Source organism: Pongo abelii, chromosome 14 (assembly GCF_028885655.2).
Source record: "Pongo abelii isolate AG06213 chromosome 14, NHGRI_mPonAbe1-v2.0_pri, whole genome shotgun sequence".
NCBI classification, from domain to species: Eukaryota; Metazoa; Chordata; class Mammalia; order Primates; family Hominidae; genus Pongo; species Pongo abelii.
In genome coordinates this window covers 37,650,105-37,671,719 of record NC_071999.2, presented here as the reverse complement: position 1 = coordinate 37,671,719, position 21,615 = coordinate 37,650,105, and the positions used below count along the sequence as shown (strand labels likewise).

Sequence of the window (21,615 nt, the reverse complement as noted above, 5' to 3'; positions counted from 1 at the left end):
TTCTTTCAGGAACTGAATACATACAGTCTTCCTTATTTGTGGACTCTATATTTAGGAATTTGCATACTCATTAAAATTTATTTGTAACACCAAAATTAATACTTGAAGCAATTTTGGGGTCATTTGCAAAGTAAATACACAAAGCAGCAAAAAATGTTAAGTAGCCAGATGTGCACATTCCCAGCTAATGTCAAAGAAGGCAACACTGTGCCTTCTTGTTTCAGGTTTCATACGTAAACAGTGTCCTTTTTGAGGTCTATTCAGTGCCACATTTTTCACAGTTTTGTGGCTGATGTTTTTGTTATTTCATGATGAAGTACTGTCTGGTGTTTCAAAGCACAAGCATAGCGATGAACTGCTGTCTGGCGTTCCAAAGCACAAGAAGGCTCTGATATTCCTTACAGAGAAAATGTGTGTGCTAGATAAGCTTTGTTCAGGTATGAGTTACAGTGCTGTTGGCTGTGAGTTCAGTGTTGAGACAACTATATATAATAAATAGTCTTTAAACAGAAACATACATAAAACAAGGTTGTATATTAACTGGATGATGAAAATGTTGTGGCCAGGGGCTTGAAGGAATCTATTCCGTGAGTTCTCCTAAGAGCAACTGTTCAGTATCTGCTAACTGAATGCCTGTGATAACATTATAGAACAAAACTATTACAAATAAGAAGATCAACTGTACTATGTTAGCAACCCAAAACTCAAATGACAGTTTCAGAACTCTGAAATGTTTCTCATGCATAAATTTTTCAGAAACAAACAAACCACACACATTCAAGATTTTAATCTATGTATCACAGTGGATGTTTTTCCTTCCTAAAAGTCAAAGACCTTCAAAAAGTAGTTGTACACAGCCATTTCCTTACGTTGATAGCTAATGCACATAGCTGATATTGTTCTAATGTGATGATTTCATGGTAACAGGGTTCTTGTGCCAGCTTCACAATAGCACTCCCAGCAGCAAGTCTCAGACGTGACATATCTGGTTTACTGAAAAATGAGTAGAATGAACATAGATTAGCATTTAAAATGTTTGTACAAAATCTTCTGTACATCTAATTTTATTAAAAATTCTGGCACAAAAAAGTTAAAAAAAAATGCTGTGATCTGAATGTTTGTGTCCCCCAAAATTCCTATGTTGAAATGCAAGTACCTAGGAGATAGTATTAGGAGGTGGAGCCTTTGGGGAGGTGATTAGGTCATTGTGGGAAACCCTCATGAATGGGATTAGTGCCTTTAAAAAGTGGCCTGAGAGGGCTTGTTTACCACTTCTGCCATTTGAGGACACAGCAAGAAGTCAGCAGTCTGCAACCCTGGAAAGGGCCCTCACCAGAACCCAACCATGCTGGCACCCTGATCTTGGATTTCCCAGCCTCCAGAACTGTGAGATATAAATTTCTGTTGTTTATAAGCCTGGTATTTTATTACAGCAGTCTGAGCAGGCTAAGACAGAAAATAATTTAGTGATACTGAACACCATATTATGCTCATTTAACTTTGGAAGATGTTGTCTAATACTACAAAATTCTTCTTTTAAACATAAGTCAATGCTAGTGTCACTCAAGTCATGTAATTCCCTCATTCTAAATAAAACAGGTCTTAGTCAAGCGTAGAAGAAATTTGTCTGTATGTTTAGTTGTTAGGTTTTATGTATTCCACTATGTATTTTGTTGGAGAAATGTTTATGTATAGATGAGGCACCAAATATGTTCTAGCTTGCTAATAAATCAAACACAACTACTGTGCTAAGCACAAAAGAAGAAGAATGAAAGCAGGTGTGGTGAGGAAAACATTACTATTCTTAGCTAGAATTCAACTTTTCAAATATTACCCAGAGGCTCTTTTTAAGTTCGAGGAAAGAAAACTGCTAAAATGAAGCACAATTCATAGAATTCCAGACTAGTAAATACATCTAAACAATCCTTCCTAATATAGTGGTATATTCGCTGAAATAAAGGGGATCTTGAACAAATATAAGGAGGGAGAAGTTGTAACTTCTTAAATAGAACTCCCTTTGTAGCTCTACAGTAAAAGATTGTTATTCAACATCCATGCAACAAATCTATGTCTATTGTGTACATATAGCACTGCGGGGTATTTAAAATAAAAGACACAGTCTTAGTTTTCCAAGACTTAATAATCTAGTTGGCCATGTAAAAATATTGACTGGATGCTAGCCAACATTAGTAAGTTTCTAAAGTTGTAGGACCTTGTCTCAAAGGTGTGTCTCATCTCATCAACAACAATATTCCAAGTAGTTATTAATCAGTAAATCATAGTTCTTAGTGCAAAAAGTATAAACCACCTGTTGGATGTTTTCCTCACAGATATGGATAACAGATGCTTCCTGTGTATCTGTCCTTAAAATTTCCCATCTAGACCAGAGGTTTCTATTTAACCTCGTAAACTTTTTTTGTTTTGTTGTTTTTAGCTTTATTAAGCAGAGGAAACTTTTCTTGAAACCAAATCTTACATAAAAGTTTAAGGTGTAAACACAAAAAATCACTTTTGCTTAAATAGGAATGCAAGCCTCCTACTTAAGGAAAGGACAGAGACCCCCACCTACCAACTCCCAAGACTCCACCTGTTATGTCTCTACAAGAAAAAATTCTTATTCCAACTCTAGGCTGCCCCTAAATATTCCTGAATGTCATATGGGTTCCACAAAACACAGCATAAGTGACATTATATACTGGGTATTATTCCAATTACATTACAAATTTTAATACATATAATCCTTACATAAACTCTATAAGGAGATACTATTGTTATCCTCATTTTACAGATGAAGAATCTAAGACACGTAGAAGTTAAATAACTTGCTGATAAATAAAAGCAGCTGATAAATGGTGGAACCTCAATTTGAACCTGTGTAGTGTGTCTTCAATCTGCCTGAATGTTGTAAACCACCAAAGTACTTTGCCTCTCTGATAAAAGTTTATATAGCTGAATATAACTGGCCAAATAAGAAGTATAAAATAATATAATTAATAAATTGATTTATAAGGCCAAATGTATTAACACTGAGGAAAATTTCTTTACCAGGCTGAGCTGATCAATACAAAATTATTTCAAATTCAGTAAAAATTTTAAATCAAAACATACTTATTATTTGTAACTCCTAAACATTGGCATATATAAATTATGGGAATAGAGACATGAAAACAGAATAGAATAATTAATTAGAATAAAAGAAAGTAAACAGATACAGAATGGTTTACCAAGTTTTTTTTACATGTTGTGTTTGAGAAGGATGTGCTTCTGTTAACATTCTATGCAAAGAATACAGTATAAGCAAAACATACAAGGAGAATACAGTATAAGCAAAACATACAAGATGGAAAGGCAGAAGGCAGCTGGCAGTCGTCTTTGTATGTTTTCTTATTAAAGTCTTTAGATATGTTAAGGAGCACAGAGCTATTCTCCTATTTTGTATTACCAAGGAGGGACACCAAATGGCACTTGGTTTACACAGCGGACAAACCTTAAATTTTAACTAACACTGACATAATAACCACCATTATCATCAATGCTTCTAATTATTATGTGCTAAGTAGTGTTTTAAATGTCTTAGGTATACTAACTTATTTAGTTATATCATAACAGCTAGATGAGCCAGGTACACATAATTATTACCTCTACTTTGTGGGTAAGGAAACTGAGGGAACAAGAAGTTAAAGCAACTTACTGAAGTTCACCTGACTAGTAAGTGGTGGAACCAGAATTTGAATCCAGGCTCCAGAGTCCAGTAGTTTTCAATCACTACACTCTACTTACTACATCTTTCAAAGAAAATAAAATAACAAAAACCAAAAAAGTGTGCTCATTTTCAATAATTTACTTCAAGTACATTTTTAAAGTATGCATTTATTTATACTTCTGGAAATAGATTCAATAAGTTGCCTTTCACCCAATCTGTTGTTTCCCGTTATATAATTAACAAGAATGTAAAACACCAGTTATTGACTGGTATAATCACACTTTCATACGAAATATTCTAAAATGTAAGAATCTATTGTTTAAAATATTTACAATGTATAACAGTACCCTGCACCAGACATGTGACCACCACTGTAAAATAACCACTGTACAAAAGCACATTCCAGTAAAAATATATGCACATGTACAAAGCAATTCTAGTTTTTTTTTTTTAAAAAGAAACAGCACCATTCAACAGTTACACCAAGAGCTGAAATATTATGCAATCCAAAGAACTGTGAAATAGTAATTGCATACCTAATTTTCCCCTGTTCTGTCAAGTCTCCATCACTATGCAATATTGTTGTTAGCAATCTTAAGGTAGAAGTTCCTGATTTACTGTGATTATTTTTCATTCCAAGTAGCCATCGAACCATCATTTTAATAGCCTGAATCTATTTAAGAGACAAGTCGACAAATAAAACACTGGTACATTTTTTAAGAATTTCTGTATCAACTTTTTTTAAAAATAAAATGTATTTAATGGATGCTTTTTAAGAAAAGAAAAAAATTCCTTCTGTATATACGAAGATAATCTTGAATGTTTTAAATTAAAGATGTTTCAAACCTCCAAGAAAATGGCAAAAGAATGATTTGACTAAGGACTAGTTTGTTCTTTGCTGTTTTAAAATGTTTCCCCAACATGTATTTGATTCTGTAGAACATACAGTAAAATCATGCTTAACCTCTCTAATCAGAAAAGTTAAGTTCCCAACTACAAATTACATCTAATCTTTTCTGCCTAAAAAAGATACCACTTGTATTTGTTCTACATTTTATGATTATGAAGTATTTAAAGTATTTTCACACCCATTACTTCCTTTAATGTTTCCAAGAATTCTTTTGAAGAAGTACATATTACCTCTTTTTAAAATGATGTACAAATTATCTTTCACATATTAGCTCAGCTTTTTACAGAGCTAAGGCTCAGATGCTAAGGGGGTCTTCGATAGTGTCTGGCTCATGGCAAAGACTGAAGATCTCTTTCCTGGCCAGTTGGTAAGTATGCCTACCAACTGGTAAGTTGGTAAGTGGCCTACCTTCTAATCCAGTGCTGCTTTCAAGTATACAAAAACTACAGCTTGAGACCAATGCCGAGAAAAACAGGTTTATACTGAGACTCAAAGTATCAAGCATCATTCACTGATGTAAAGGTGGGGCTATTGTACAAGTCTGCAAAACTAGTATCATAACCTCAAGCTAGAACAATGTGAAAAGGTAGTCTGTAATACAAGCTATAAACAAATACACACACACACACACACACACACACACACACACACAGACTGAAAGGGTTTATAAGAAATTACAGCTAGAAAATAACAATATTTAATGTATTTATTCTCGGCCTTCACATCTTGGTAGTGGATTGACATGAGGTCTACACTACAGGCCATAGATGGTTTTAATAAATCAAGAGTCTATACCAATGATGAGCAATCTTATAAAACTCCTAATTCAATAAATTATAGGCTGAATTTTTTAAAAATAAAAAGTTTTATTAAATCCCATGGAAAAGATGAACAGGCTTAAAATCTGAATTATCATCTTTACAGAACAGAGGAAAGTCCATAAAAACTAGCACTGCCTTTTGCCATCAGGGAAGCAGCTTTCAAATCTTTTTTTCTCCTCAAATTAGATTATGTGCAGCTGTCTACAAAATCCCAGCTTTCTCATTATTACCTTACAGTCTCACAGCACATGAGACATCATACAATAAATATAAATACTTGAGTGATTTTAATATCTTTCCAATAGAAATAGAAATTTTAATACCTCAAACATTACAATGTGGTGATTACATTAAAATCAATAGATCTATGCATATTACTCACTTTGACCATTGTCTCAGGAGATACTTCTTCATCTGGAACCCAAAGTTTAGTTGTCTTTTTCCCTGGAAGCTAAAAATAAACGGAAAAAAAAAAAAAAGGACTTTAAAATATAAATATGAATTCTCCTTTTCAATTAGCACTTAGAAAATGAATGAAATCTGTACCTTCTGCAGTGACATTTGTTATATATGACTAAAGTACTTCATCTAACCCTATTTACTTTGAAAAAAAAAAAAGGTTGAAAGGCATACCTTCACTAGCGCCTATGTACAGCACTTACAGATCCATCACGACTGGTTCTTTCTAGGTCTGTGATGGGACTAACTCTAACTTCTTACACATCACTCCCTTATTTAGCCCCTTTTGAGATTCAATTATTTAATGCAAGAACTAGGATTTAACAAAAATGGAGCCAAAAGGTGTAGCTCTTAAACAAGAGGAAAGGTATTAAAAAAAAAAAAAAATCTTGAGCTGGAGGGGTTTTGTTTCTGTTTTCAGCACAACCCCAAACTAATCCTGAGGTGATCATGTGCAAGTACTAGCAGGTAGGTGTTTACAGTAGTAACCAGGAAATTAAAATAAGATGGCAAAAGAGCTGAACCAATCTTGGAACACTTGAGATCCCATTTTTACCCTCAGGTCAAAGAACAGGAATTGAATATCACCTCAGGTAACCCTCTGGCAACAAAACAGGTAGCCCAAACATCTAAAAAGGCAAACTCCCTCAAACACAAAGAGCTACAGATTTACACACAGTTTAGGACTCATTTCTTCCATTGAGAAGTGCCTTCAAAGTATGAAGTAAAAATAATGAAAAAGGAATCACATTAGGCACCTTGTGATGAAATTTCTAACTAAGGATGTCAAGATCCCAAAAGCTTCCATAGAGAAACTACCAAAAAGGAATAAAAGATTAACTTCAGATTTCTCAGCTGCAAGACCAGATGCCAAAAAAACAATGCTCTGAATTTTCAAGTGACTTGAAACACAGAATTCTAATATCCAAAAAACAGTATTGAAGAATGAACACTAGAATTCAAGACAGAAAGCTTCCAAATTACAATCCATGTTGAAAGAATTACTCAAAGATAACACTAAAATATTTAATTCACAAGAAAAAACTAAATTAGTATGAACTATTACAAATACAAAGAAAAATGAAAACAAAAACCTTACATAAATAAGAAACTACCAGATACTACCAGAAACAACAGAGACTATCAGGTAGATTTATAAATAATAAAGCCACAAAAGATACAACAAAAACAAACGACATACGAAATCTGAAAATTATGTGATGGAAAAATATACCAGTCAAGATGAAAAGCACTGAAGAGGATATGGACTTAAATGGGATACTGATATATTTTATCTTACAACACCAAATAAAATATAAAATTCATGAACATTTACGCAACTAGCAGAATAACATCAAAATAAACCAGAACAAACATGATTAAAATCAGAAGATTGAAAACTTCATCACGCAGAAGATGTGAATATATCTCTTTCAAAAACTGGTAAGTTAAGATGAAAAAGGATAAATACCTAAATGGAAGTAAATATACAGAAATAAAATATGCAAGCATTAGAAAATAATCAAAGCTGGCATTCTTTATAATTGACATAATTAGAATTTAGCAAGAAAGATGGATATAAAATCAGAACTACCAAATAATTCACCTTATCAATCATAAACATAAAACGTAATCTTAAAAACTTTATTTAGTGCCTAACATAAGTTGTGTGAGAGAAATTTAAAATTTTTCTTTTTAGAGAAAACTATAAAACATTAAGGAAAGACATCTTGTGGATGGGCAAACACATCAGTGGAAAAGAACAGAGGCTCTATAGGAGACATGAGTGGTAGCACTGCAGATTACCAGGAGATGGTAAGATATTTAATAAACAGTGCTGGGAAATTTGGTAACCCTAACATGCAGCAAAAATGAAATCCTTATATCACAGCATACAAAAAAAAAAAGTAAATCAATTCCAGATGGATTGATTTTTGTGTGTGTAAAAAAAGAAAACCTTCAAACTTTTAGAAGAACATATGGGAGGCTATTTTCATGACATTAGAGTAGGAAAAGATTTCTTAAATAAGATGTAAAAAGTATTAACTACAAAAGAATAATGATAAATACAGCTACATTAAAAGTAATAACTTTTGTTCAGGCCGGGCGCGCAGTGGCTCACGCCTGTAATCCCAGCACTTTGGGAGGCTGAACTGGGTGGATCACGTGAGTTCAGGAGTTGGAGACCAGCCTGGCTAACATGGTGAAACCCCATCTCTACTAAAAATACAAAAACTAGGCGGACATGGTGGTGGGCGCCTGTAGTCCCAGCTACTCGGGAGGCTGAGGCAGGCGAATGGCTTGAATGTGGGAAGTAGAGGTTGCAGGGAGCCAAGATGGCGCCACTGCACTCCAGCGTGGGTGACAGAGTGAGACTCCATCTCAAAAAGAAAAAAAGAGGAATAACTTTTGTTCAAAGGATCAAAGGACAGAATAAAGGAGTGAAATGACACACATAAATAAGGTTTTACACACTTCATGATGATACTATAACATGTACCACATAAAAGATTAATGTAGGTAAAGATTACCTATGTGAAAAAAACACCAAGGGGAATAAAAGGTAAAATACATCAAAACGGAATTTCAGAAAGTAGGCAACATGAATGGTGACTAGACACACAAACTTAATTAGTAACCACAGAAATGCATATTGGGACTATAATGAGCTACAATGAGATACTGTATCTATTAGGTATTTTCTCCCAACAGTGTATAACATTATTGTCAGATTTCTTAATAGAAAAATAAGTTTTAATAAACATTATAAAAAAGACTTTAAAAAGTGAAAAGTTATATATGTCTATATACTGTGATTCATCAACTTCACTCATAGGAATAAAACCTAGAGAAATTCTTGCTGATATGTAGCAGGGGGCTTCAATAGAAACATTCATAGCAGCACTGTCCAAAAGAGTAAAGAAATGGAAATATTCCGCAATCTACCAGAAGAATAAATAAATTATGAGATATTTTCCACAGTGAAATTATAGAGTAACAAATGAATGAACCACAGTTAGATTTAGTAACGAAGATTATTCTTAGAAACAAATGTGGAGTGATAAAAGCAAATCCTCCAAGACTATACAGGGTATGATATAATTCTTAGAAACCTCAAGAACAAGCAAAACTAAACAAGTATGTGGTAAATTTTGTTGCTGTTACAGATTAACCCAAGATTCAAGAGAGTAGATATTAGGGACAAGGAGGAAGTAGAAAGGATTGAAGAGTAATAAAATCCTAAGAACTCTAAGGAACTAAGAGTTCATAGTATTATGAAACATGTTATATAAATGTTACATATATTCCTTTGTACATATCAAATACATAATAAAACAAGACAAATCAATGGATTAAAAAATGGTAAGCAGTTCTGTTTCTGACAAGATGTGACTAGGTTGTTTTGAACCAATTTTCAAACTGAAACAAACGGAAAGGCTAAACAAAATATTTTTTAAAAATCAGTTTGAAGGGAAAAGACAGATACCAAAGCAGTGAGAATTTGCAGGGCAAAGTTTCAGATGAGGAGGGAAAGCAAAGATTTGAGTCTGGCACTGAGATTAGTTTTTTCACATAGACGATTAATGATTCTGAAAGTGAAAGAAAGGGGGATGAGAAGTTGAGCAAAGCTTTCCTGTCACAGAGCTAGAAGAACAAGATTAAGAATCCTGAGCCCATTAAAAAGTAAAGGCCTTGTTAAACAACCTGGACTTCTGGGTGGATTCCAGACAAATATATTCTAGACATAAGGTGACCAGAAAAAAATAATAAGCTTGTCAAAAACTGAAGCCAAACTTCCATTTTCGTTGGATGGAAGTGATCTGACGATAGCTTAACTGCCTGATAGAAACAAAAGTAAAACTCTGGAAGAATATAAACTCATCTGAAGCCTCACATTATCTCAACAACTTTTCATACAAAAAGTCTATCACTCAATCAAAAGCAATATATGTACAAGATAAGATTTGACCAAAAATTTGAGAAAAAAATAGACAAAAGTTACAAGAGATCAAGATGATAAGCCTAACAGATACAAACTTCACATAATTAAGATTTTTCAAGGATTTAATGACAAGCAAATTCTGCAGCAAAACAAAGAGCTATGTTTAAAAACTATACAATTACAGAATTGAAGTGTGTATATATGTGAAATTAAGAATTCAAAGCATGAGCTTTACATACGATTAGACAAAACTGAAGAGAGTGAACTCAAAGATAGGTCAGAAAAAAAACAAAAACTGAAGCATGAGGAGGCTGGCAGAAAAGTACAGAAAAAGTGTGTCACGCAGCTAGGTCACAGCAAAAAAAAAAAAAATGTACGTTTAAAGTGTGTTAATAGAATTGCAGTAAGAAAGGAAAGAGAATATGAACAGAAATCGTATATGTAAAGATAATGCCTAAAAATTATTTAAAATTTGTAAAAGACTTTAAGCTATATATACAAGAAGAGCTATAAGCCCCAAGTACGATAACTATAAAGGAAAGCATACCCACACACATCATAGTAAAACTGGAAACCAATGGAAAATAGAAAAGACAAAAACATTCACAGCAAAAAGACAGAAAACCTTCAGAGGAACAAGACTGTCAATAAACTTCAAGAAAAAAGAAAATGGAAAATAGAATAATATATTGAAATCATTGATGGGGGAAAATACACCAGTCTAGAATTCTTAACCCAAAGAAAGCATCCTTTAAAAAATTAAGGTAAAATAAAGATGTTTCCAGACAAACAAAAAGTGAGAAAATTCATTAGTGGAAATCCAAACTAAAAAAAGACAGTACTAAAGTAGTTCTTTAGATAGAAAGAAAATTATTACATAGAAAGGAATGAAAAACAAAAGGAGAAACTATGTTGGCAAATCTAAATAAACATTAACTGCATAAAATAGTAGTAATAGAACTGGGTGAACAAGAGCACAAAAAAGCACCAAGGAATAAAAGGGATTAAAGTATTTTGAGGTTCCTTGTGCTATACTGAAAGTTCAAAGCAGACCAATTGACACTGGCCTTTAATAAGTCAAAAGTCCATGTTGTAATTTCTAGGAAAACTACTAAAATAATAGCAAAATGTAAAACAGACTGGTAAAATGAAATAAAAATATTTAATCAAAAATAAGAAAAGAGAAAAATACACAACTGACAGGACAAACTGAAAATAAAAAATCAGGTGGCAGATTAACGCAGATATCACTACTTACATTATGTTTACTTTTTGGAGGAAAAACTTTATCTCATGTTTCTTTTAATTCTCCAGAGAACCTAGTACAGTGCTGTCACAGCAGATACAAAATAACTGGAGACTAACAAAATCATTATTTCCTCTCCCAATGTTTTTTTGTTCTCTCCCAATGTAGGGAAAAGAACAAGTTTATATAGAAAAAGGTAAAACTATAATCATGACAACCATACTATGAGCTGGTTTACCAATCTGCATATTTTTTAAAATAGATGTCCTGTCAAAAATTAAACCCCTGTAAATCTGAAATAGATAGCATCAGGTTATATTTTATATTTATCAAGGAATATATTTGAGGTCATATGCCTATTCTCAACTGAAAAGATGTTTCAAGGTGCTTTTGCTTATAATGGAGACAAGGCTTATTTTTTTTAAATAGGAAAACCTAAAATCAAGGCAGTCGAATGGAAGTATTATTGATACAATTTCACTTCTTTCCTTGTTGGATAAAATTTCAAAAGTTAACATTACAAAGAACATGAATCTAAAAAATATAAATTACCCGATCATTCATGAGAAGATCTTTCACAATGAAAGTAGCTACCAAAGATTTCAAAGGAGCAGCAAATTGATCAGGTGCAAGGAGAGCAATATGACCAATAGTAACCAATGGTGTTATGAGATGTTCCAGGTTGCTTGGATCTAGGCTCTTATGCAGAGGCTGCAAATGAGGGGAGGAAAATATATTTCAACTCTACACATATGCAAATAAACTGTTTACATATTTCATTTTCAAATTACAAAATTTATTTTGTAATTCAAATTATAAAAACTACAAAAATTTCAATAAATATACATAGTATAAGTAGTAACTCAAGATTACATTTAGACTTCTATAGGTTATCTACGTCCAGAAGGCATCAGGTTCAAACATTTTCAGTTTTGCCCAATTCAGTTTAGAGGTAGGGTAAAGAAACATTTCGACACAGACTTCATAGCATATAGTTTATGACCATATACATGAATGTGTTAGAGACTGCTAGGGCTCACCAATATCCACTTCAACTTCCTGGACATAAGGATGACTCCACTTGCAGCTTCCTGTGCAGTTAAGTGAGGATATATGAATGAGTTCTGGTCAAGAGAGTGGGAGTAAAATGAAGTATGCCACATATGCACTGAGATAGGTATGAGCAGTATGTCTTCTCCACAGGCTCTACTCACTGGCTGGCTTGAGGCCAAGGATCCAGTAGGATTTAAAGAGAAGTCACTAATCAGAATGAGACTGTGTCCCTAAGCCACTAATTAGAGAGTCATTCAAACACCCACTAGACTTTTCAGAAGCAAGAAATAAGCTTTTACTACATCTAGTCACTTGAATTTGGGGATCTTCATTATAGCATCAAATATTAAATACCATAACAAATAAAATGATTTTTGTTATTCTGATAGGAAATCCAACCATTAATATGCATTTTACCATGATAAAAGAATGAACAAGCTCTTCAAATGCTCATATAAAATGGTATCAGAAATAAATTGTTAAGGCCGGGCATTAACAATTACAGATTACATCTGTAATCCCAGCACTTTGGGAGGCCAAGGCAGGCAGACTACCTAAGGTCAGGAGTTCGAGACCAGCCAGGCCAACATGGTGGAACCCCCATCTCCACTAAAAATACAAAAATTAGCCAGGCTTGGGACATACGCCTGTAGTCCCAGCTACTCAGGAAGCTAAGCCAGGAAAATCGCTTGAACAAGAAAGGTGGAGGTTGTAGTGAGCAGAGATCACGCCACTGCACTCCAGCCTGGATGACAGAGCAAGACTCTATCTCAGAAAAAAAAAAGAAAACAAAATTGTGTGTGTGTGTGTGTTTTAATTTTTGAAATCAGAAGGGTGACTAAAATATGCCATTGGCATAAGGAGAGGAGAGGGAAACAAAATATGTGTGTGTGTGTGCATGGATGTGTGCATGTCCATATTTATATGCCCTTACTTGTATATGAATGAAATATCTCTGGAAAAGTACGTTTAGAAACTAGTAACAATGGCTCTGCCTCTGGGAAAGGAAACTAAGTGGCTGGGAATACACGGGTGGGGGAACGTTTCACTGTATATTCTTTTTTGCATCCTTCTGATGTTGAAACAAGTGAATATATTTTCTATTAGATATTTCAATGCCACATTTTAATGAAAAACTGGTGCTCTACTCTCCCACACTGAACACCAAGAATTGTAGGCTTGAAAGGCCAATACAAAACTGTTCTTTCCCAACAAATTAGGGCAATATGAGGCTTCATTTAGTCAAAAATATATTTAAATGAGTTTACTTCTTGCTATTCTTGAAGACTTCCCTCAGTACTTCCATTGCACATCTTGCCAGCCTATTGTTCATATTATAAACAAAAATATGGTAGTGTAGTTTTTTCAATTAGATTATAAGTTTGATAATTTTCCATAACAAAATCATTTCTAAAAAGCAAAATTAATGGCCAGGCCCTAGATTAGTGGAACCTCAAAAATGCCAGATATTTCTAAGAAACCTTTTCTCAGGAAGCCAGCCAACCAAATGCTACATAGAAGGAGGACTACAGAGGTTCTTGTAAAGATAAAACAGCAGATACAACATCAAAATGAAAACAAAACTACTCTGAAATTCAACTTATATCAGTGTTTCTCTCATCACCATTGAGGGGAAAAGGAGAGCAACCAAAAAAAAAAAACTTTCCTATAAATTAACATCAATTTATTGAAGCCATTCTCATATACAAACACAGACTACAGAAAATACTGCCATCCCCAAATACACAAAAATTAAATTATCTGCTATCTACAGGAAAGATGGTGTTTGGAGGATAAACTACTTTTCTTTCTCCTTCAGGTCTTTAACATAATACATGAAAATATGACAAAAGTACCAAGTTTCTAAAACAAAGATATTAAGTCCAAGTACTTATGTCAAGGAGCATCAGAATAATTTCTAAATTGTTTTGACTTTACTCAAGGCTCTTGAACTAAAATTACAAAATAGGATTTTATGAATTTTCTGCTTAGCTTTTATTTGCACTAATAGTGTTAGTGTTAGGTTCTAATTACAATAGGCAGCAATAAAATTGCAATGCCTGGGTAAAAGTTATTTAGAATGTGGATAAAATAATATAAAATATATATTGAAAAGACACTTTATATCTGACACAAAATTAGGTCAGTCATAAAACTATAAACTTACTTTATATCAACAATTAGTACTGATTTACAAAACCTTACACTTCAATAGTTTCTCAAACAGAATTCAAATTTTTTGATCCTATAAATGAAAGAATAATCATCTGTTACCTACTATCTGTAACTATGATTTTATATGTAGTTACCTGTTAACAAAAAATAGTCTCCAAATACAAATATATAAACCAATGTACAAAAATATACAATGCTTGATTTCTGAATCTGTTATTAAACATTTGAATACTCAGATATTTTCATATTTTAACACTTATCAATGTTGATTTTACTGACTCAAATTCTGAAAATATATTACAAAATGATGCATCACCAAATGTGAACATTCCATAAAATCATCAATATTTGTTTTGTAACTATGACATATGAAATAAACAAGAAAATTTTTTTCTCATTACCTCAAATATCTGTGCAAACTGGGTCTCTTTACTAGAAAATATCGCATGGATACAATGAATGGCATATTTGGCTTGACGGGGGGGTCCTTTTTTAGATTTGTGATGTAAAACAGGAAGCAAGGCTCTATTAAAAAAAAAATCAAAGAAAAACAATAAACCAGAAAAATCAACAAGACTTCTGATAGATACTTTAATATTTGTATTTTTAAGTAATGATTTACAAGGATAGAAAAAGTCACCAAGATTTACTCAAACTCACTTTCAAAGGCCTATGATTTTGCTTTATAAATATTTATATTAAAAATGTAATCCAAATACAAATGTGGTGTTTTTTACTTTTTATTCACCAATAGCAAACACTAACAAGGCTGGTGACTCACACTCTCCTGTTAATGTCGCTCCCAACAGGCCTTTCTCTTTTTATTCTTTCTGCTATCATTCCAGCTAAACTTCTGCTTTAGTTTGAAACTGACACTGTCTCTTCTTTCTCAAGTCTCTGGCTCTTCCAATTCACCTTTCATTTTGTGCCAGAGCAAACCACAAAAAGGAAAATCTGATTAAACAATGCTTATTAAGCAATATTACATGCCAGGGACTATTAAAAGGCTCTAATATTTAACTTAATGCTACTAGCATTTTAGGGACAAGATAAATTAACAAAATAAATGTTATGTTAAACTGTGAGAACTGCTACAGAGAAAAAATTTTTTAAAGATGGAGGACAGAAATAGGAAACAGAGAGGGAGGTATAAGAGAATTACAGTTTTAAACAGAAGATATCACTGATAAAGAAACACGTGAGCAGAGTTCTGAGGAAGGTAGTGAGTAAGTCATATAGCCACCTGGAAGAACATTCATGCATCGTATTATTTCATAACTCAAACATTTAAAATGAATACCATATAAAGGAGCTCTTTAACTATTATACAAACATCTCAAAGCAAAAGAAACTTCCATATCTTCCTCATTGCCTGATACCAACCCAGTGCTTATCACACTAAGAGTAGAGTCTCACAAAAGATACCAAAGGTGAAGTATAATTAAAAGAAATATATTCCTAACATGTAAAGGCCTAAAAATGGAGAATGAAGAGACCAACAAAAACACAAAAAAACAGGCAAGACAGAAAAAGGTAAAACATTCTTTAATATTATACTGAATGGGCAAAAGCTGGAAGCATTCCCTTTGAAAACCAGCACAAGACAAGGATGCCCTCTCTCACCACTCCTATTCAACATAGTATTGGAAGTTCTGCCCAGGGCAATCAGGCAAGAGAAAGAAATAAAGGGTATTCAAAAGTAGGAAGAGAGGAAGTCAAATAGTCACTGTTTGCAGATAACACGATTGTATATTTAGAAAACCTTGTCATCTCGGCCAAAAGACTCCTTAAGCTGAGAAACAATTTCAACAAAGTCTCAGGATACAAAATCAATGTGCAAAAATCACAAGCATTCCTATACACCAATAAAAGACAAACAGAGAGCCGAATCATGAGTGAGCTCCCATTCACAATTGCTACAAAGAAAATAAAATACCTAGGAATACAACTTACAAGGGATGAGAAGGACCTCTTCAAGGAGAACTACAAACCACTGCTTAACGAAATAAGAGAGGACACAAACAAATGGAACAACATTCCATGCTCATGGATAGGAAGAACCAATGTCGTGAAAATGGCCATACTGCCCAAAATAATTTATAGATTCAATGCTATTCCCATCAAGTCACCACTGACTTTCTTCACAAAACTAGAAAAAACTACTTTAAATTTCATATGGAACCAAAAAAGAGCCCATATAGCCAAGACAATCCTAAGCAAAAAGAACAAAGCTGGAGACATCATGCTACACTTCAAACTATACTACAAGGCTACAGTAACCAAAAAAGCATGGTACTGGCACCAAAACAGATATACAGACCAATGGAACAGAACAGAGGCCACAGAAATAACATTACACATCTACAACCATCTGATCTTTGACAAACCTGACAAAAACAAGCAATGGGGAAAGGATTCTGTATTTAATAAAGGTTGCTGGGAAAACTGGCTAGCTGTATGCAGAAAACTGAACTTGACCCCTTCCTTACACCTTATACAAAAATTAACTCAAGATGGATTAAAGACTTAAATGGAAAACCTAAAACCATAAAAACCTTAGACGAAAACCTAGGTAAAACCACTCAGGACATAGGCACGGGCAAAGATTTCATAACTAAAACACCAAAAGCAATGGCAACAAAAGCCAAAATTGACAAATGGGATCTAATTAAACTAAAGAGCTTCTGCACAGCAAAAGAAACTTATCATCAGAGTGAACAGTAACCTACAGAACAGGAGAAAGTTTCTGCACTCTATTCATCTGACAAAGGGCTAATATCCAGAATCTACGAGAAACTTAAACGAATTTACAAGAAAAAAACAAACAACTCCATCAAAAACTGGGTGAAGATGAACAGACACTTCTCAAAAGAAGACATTTATATGGCCAACAAACATGAAAAAAAGCCCATCATCACTGGTCATTAGAGAAATGCAAATCAAAACCACAAGGAGATACCATCTCACATCAGTTAGAATTGCGATCATTAAAAAGTCAGGAAACAACAGATGCTGGAGAGGATGTGGAGAAATAGGAACGTTTTTACACTGTTGGTGGGAGCATAAATTAATTCAACCATTGTGGAAGACAATGTGGTGATTCCTCAAGGATCTGGAACTAGAAATACCACTTGACCCAGCAATCCCATTACTAGGTATATACCCAAAGGATTATAAATCATTCTACTATAAAGACATATGCACACATATGTTTATTGCAGCACTATTCACAATAGCAAAGACTTGGAACCAATCCAAATGCCCATCATTGATAGACTGGATAAAGAAAATGTGGCACATATACACCATGGAATACTATGCAACCATAAAAAAGAATGAGTTTATGTCCTTTCTAGGGACATGGATGAAGCTGGAAACCATCATTCTCAGCAAACTAACACAGGAACAGAAAACCAAACAACACATGTTCTCACTCATAAGTGGAAGTTGAACAATGAGAACACATGGACACAGGGAGGGGAACATCACACACCAGGGCCTGTTGTGGGGTTGGGGGCAAGGGGAGGGAGAGCATTAGGACAAATACCTAATGCATGTGGGGCTTAAAACCTAGATGACAGGTTGATGGGTGCAGCAAACCATCATGGCACATGTATACCTATGTAACAAACCTCCACGTTCTGCACATGTATCTCAGAACTCAAAGTTTAATTTTTTTTAAAAAGAAGACATATAAATTACCCTAAAATGCATGAAAAACTGTTTACCTTCACACTTTTTTTTAAAAAAAACTGTAACAAGAGGACTTCTGCTTCAGATTACAATGGTGTAACTAAGACTATTTACTCTCCTGCCTTAAATGCCCAGAAGAGATAAATACGCTAAAGATTTCAGACACTAGGGAACAGGTAGCAGAGAAATGTGATCCCTGATAAATAAGAAACAAACTAGAAGAGCTTTACTGCCCAGCTTACTGCATGGAAGTATTAAATAGTTTCTAGGCTGTAGTACAAATGACCCAAATAGAGCCTGGGTTGAGGGAGATAAAGATGAGAGTTCAGGGAGGCCAAGGAAGCTCTGATTTCTAGAGCACAATACTGAAAGGAAGGAGTTACAAAGGGAAAGGCAGCATGAGCTCTGCTAATCTGCAGAGGCTATCCCTGAGTCTTTGGCTGGATAATGATCCTCACTCGTGTTAGGAGGAAAAACTACCTGAGACCAGGAAAAGGACCGTGGAAAGCAGTAGGACAAAAAATTTCCTCAACACAAACAGGGCAGTTAATTACTCATTCCTACTAGACATAGTAGAAAGCCCTTATAATATACAACCTGGGGAAAAATTACTCAATAGAAATAGACCCAAAAATGACATAAGTGATGGAATTAGGGTAGACATTAAAATAGCTGTTACAAAAAACACTATGCTACATAGACTCAAGAAGGTAGAATCAATCAGGAACACAGTGCTAGAAATGAAAAATATAAAATATAAAAATATAAATAGATATAAAAATATAAAAAGAACACAAATAGAATTACTAAATATAAGAAATACAATAGAAATGGAAAATAAACTGATGGGATTAAAAGCAGATTATACACTGCAAGAGAAAAGTATCAGTGAACTTGAAGACACAGCAATAGAAACTATCAAAATAAAATGAGAGAGAAAAAAGGGCAAGAAAAAAATAGTAAGAGAGCAGCTGTGATCTATAAGACAGTATCAAGTAGTCAAAAATATTTGTAATTGGAGCCCCAGAAAACAAGAAGGCAGATGGAGAGAATAGAAAAAAAAAGTATTCAAAATAATAATGGCCAATATTTTTCCAAATCTGATTAAAATAAACTTAGAGATCCAAGAATCTCAATAAACCTCAAGCAGAAAAAAGATAAACCATTTCAAGGCATACTATTATTCATTTGGTTAAAAATTAGTGAAAAATAGAAAAATCTTAAAAGCAGTGCAAGAAACAGAGGAACAAGGATTGATAGAACACTTTTCATCAGAATCTGCAATCCAGAAGATAATGGAGTGACATCTTTTAAACACTAAATGAAAATCACTGTCAATCTAAAATTCTATTCCAAGCAAAATTATCTTTTAAAAATGAGAGAAAAATAAAGACTTTTTCAGACCAAAAAATTCACTATAAAATTCACTATAAAGAGAACTATACAACAAGAAATATTAAAAAGAGTTCTTCCAGAAGAAAAATGATACCAGACGAAAATATGGATAGATATCCAACAAATGAAAAGTGACAGAAATGGTTATTATGTGTGTAAAAGAAATTTGTCATTATTAATTCGAGACACACTAGAGTAAAAATATCAAGAACATATTATGGAGTTTATAACATAGAAAAACAAAACATAAGACAACAAAACTGAAAAGACAGGAGGAAATGGGCATGGAAGTATAGTGCTGTAAAGTTTTTACACATTAGTATAATTTTATTGGATGTAGATAAACCAATAGTCAAGATAAAATCATAATACTTGATTAATCTCAAGGAAAGCAGACATAAAGAAGAAAATAGAAGAGGAAAACTATCAAGATGGTAGCTTTAAACCCCACCATATCAATAATTACAGTAAGTGTAAATGCTCTAAGCACTCCCATTGAAACAGTTTGTCAAATTGGATTCAAAACAACCAATATAAAAGCAAACAAGGAAACAAAAAACAACAACAGGAAGACAACTAGGACATTTATTTAAAAATAAATAAATAAACAAACTTTTTTTTTTTAAGGGTCTTGCTCTACTGCCCAGGCTGGAATGCAGTGGTACAATCATAGCTCACTGCAGCCTGAAACTCCTGGGCTCAAGTGATCCTCCCTCCCGCCTCATATTCTCAAAGCACGGAGATTTACAAGTGTGAGCCACCACGGCCGGCCAAGAAACTCACTACCATAAAACCTAAAGTATAATAATAATAATAATAATAATAATAACAATAAAAGAAAAAATAAATAAATAAATAAAATAAACAAAAATAAATAAATAAATAAATAAATAAATATGAAGTCCCAGGAAGACTAAAAATGGAAAGAAAAAAAAGGAAAAATATATGCCTTACAAACACTAGGACCAAAGAAAAGTACAAATGGCTACACTATTCTCAGACACAAAAGCCTGCAGAACAAGGAAGATGACCAGAGTTAGGAAGAGACATATTTCGTAACAACATTGTCTATTGGCAAGGCTGTGGGGAAGCAGACACTCTTACCTACTGCTAGTGAGAATGCAAAGTGGTGTAACCATTATGGATGGGAACACAGTAATACCTAGCAAAATTGTACATGCATTTACTCTTCTATTTCTAAGAACTGCTCCCAAAGATAACTGTCAAAAAACACAAAAGGCGCAAACACAAAGCTATTCACTGAAAGACTGTAATACTGAAAACAACCCAATGTCCACAAATAATGAACTGGCTAAATAAATTATGATACAGCCACACAATAAATGGGGATCTCTGTATATTTAAATGAGATAATTGCTAGTGCATGCCATTAAAGAGAAAAAAGGTGAAGAAAAGTGTATATAGTTTATCTTATTCATTTATCAAATGTGCATACATATGCAGACAGATATGGGCACGTAAGGGGGCTCTTTCTTTTTTAAGTTTATCTATGGGGAAGAAAGGAATAGGTTAGAGGATTGAGGAATAGATGCTGGACTTCCTGAAATTTATCTTGCTTCCTTTAGATATATTTAAAGCCATTTAACATTTCATATAATTAAAAAACAAAATTAAATTTTAAAAGAGTGACCTCTCAAAAAGAATGAAACAAATGAACAAGGGTACGTATCCATGTGCTAGCATAACCACCCAAAGAATTATTATTCCAAATAACTTTAAAATGGGAATTTGACTGCAGATCTCTAATATGATACATGCTAAATAAAAAAGAGACCTAGCTAAAAAAGTAAATGACTACTTTTAGGAATCATATTGGTGTTGCTACTGCTATCATGAGACTGCTATGGATGTATTATGGGATAGAGCAATTGAGTTATTATGTAATATTATAGTGTTGTTATCCTGTGCCATGAGGGAAAAAAGAGATATAGATGTAAAATTGAAGTTCAGTAAAAACCATGTAATCCTGAATTTGAACTGGAAATATCTGTATAAACAAACATGAATTTCATCTTTCAAAAAAGCTATGTCTACTGAATTATCATAGAATCATGACTTATACATTAGCAATTAGTACCCACAGGACTCATGTTGTGATTTCTTAATACCATTCCCATTAAAAGGAATGAGAGCCCCTCGGAGAACTGGCCAATTCCAGGTCGGGGCAGCACAAGTACAAGATGGTCCTGGGATATC

General features: G+C 33.6%; 1 protein-coding gene across 17 annotated transcripts in view; it reads right to left on the bottom strand.

Annotated features, from left to right (window-relative positions):
* PDS5B (PDS5 cohesin associated factor B) overlaps positions 1–21,615 on the bottom strand; it is a 187,684-nt gene that overhangs the window by 30,841 nt on the left and 135,228 nt on the right. For 8 of the 17 annotated variants that reach the window (XM_054528889.2, XM_054528891.2, XM_054528895.2 and 5 more), the window contains 6 exons: positions 14,712–14,835; positions 12,123–12,206; positions 11,635–11,793; positions 5,817–5,885; positions 4,240–4,376; positions 870–993 (listed from right to left, as the gene is read on the bottom strand). In XM_054528889.2, the coding sequence (XP_054384864.1) occupies positions 870–993; positions 4,240–4,376; positions 5,817–5,885; positions 11,635–11,793; positions 12,123–12,206; positions 14,712–14,835 (697 nt within the window). The remainder of the gene's footprint in view (positions 1–869; positions 994–4,239; positions 4,377–5,816; positions 5,886–11,634; positions 11,794–12,122; positions 12,207–14,711; positions 14,836–21,615) is intronic. The other 9 variants (XM_054528896.2, XM_009248551.4, XM_024231001.3 and 6 more) reach the window with 2 other exon arrangements.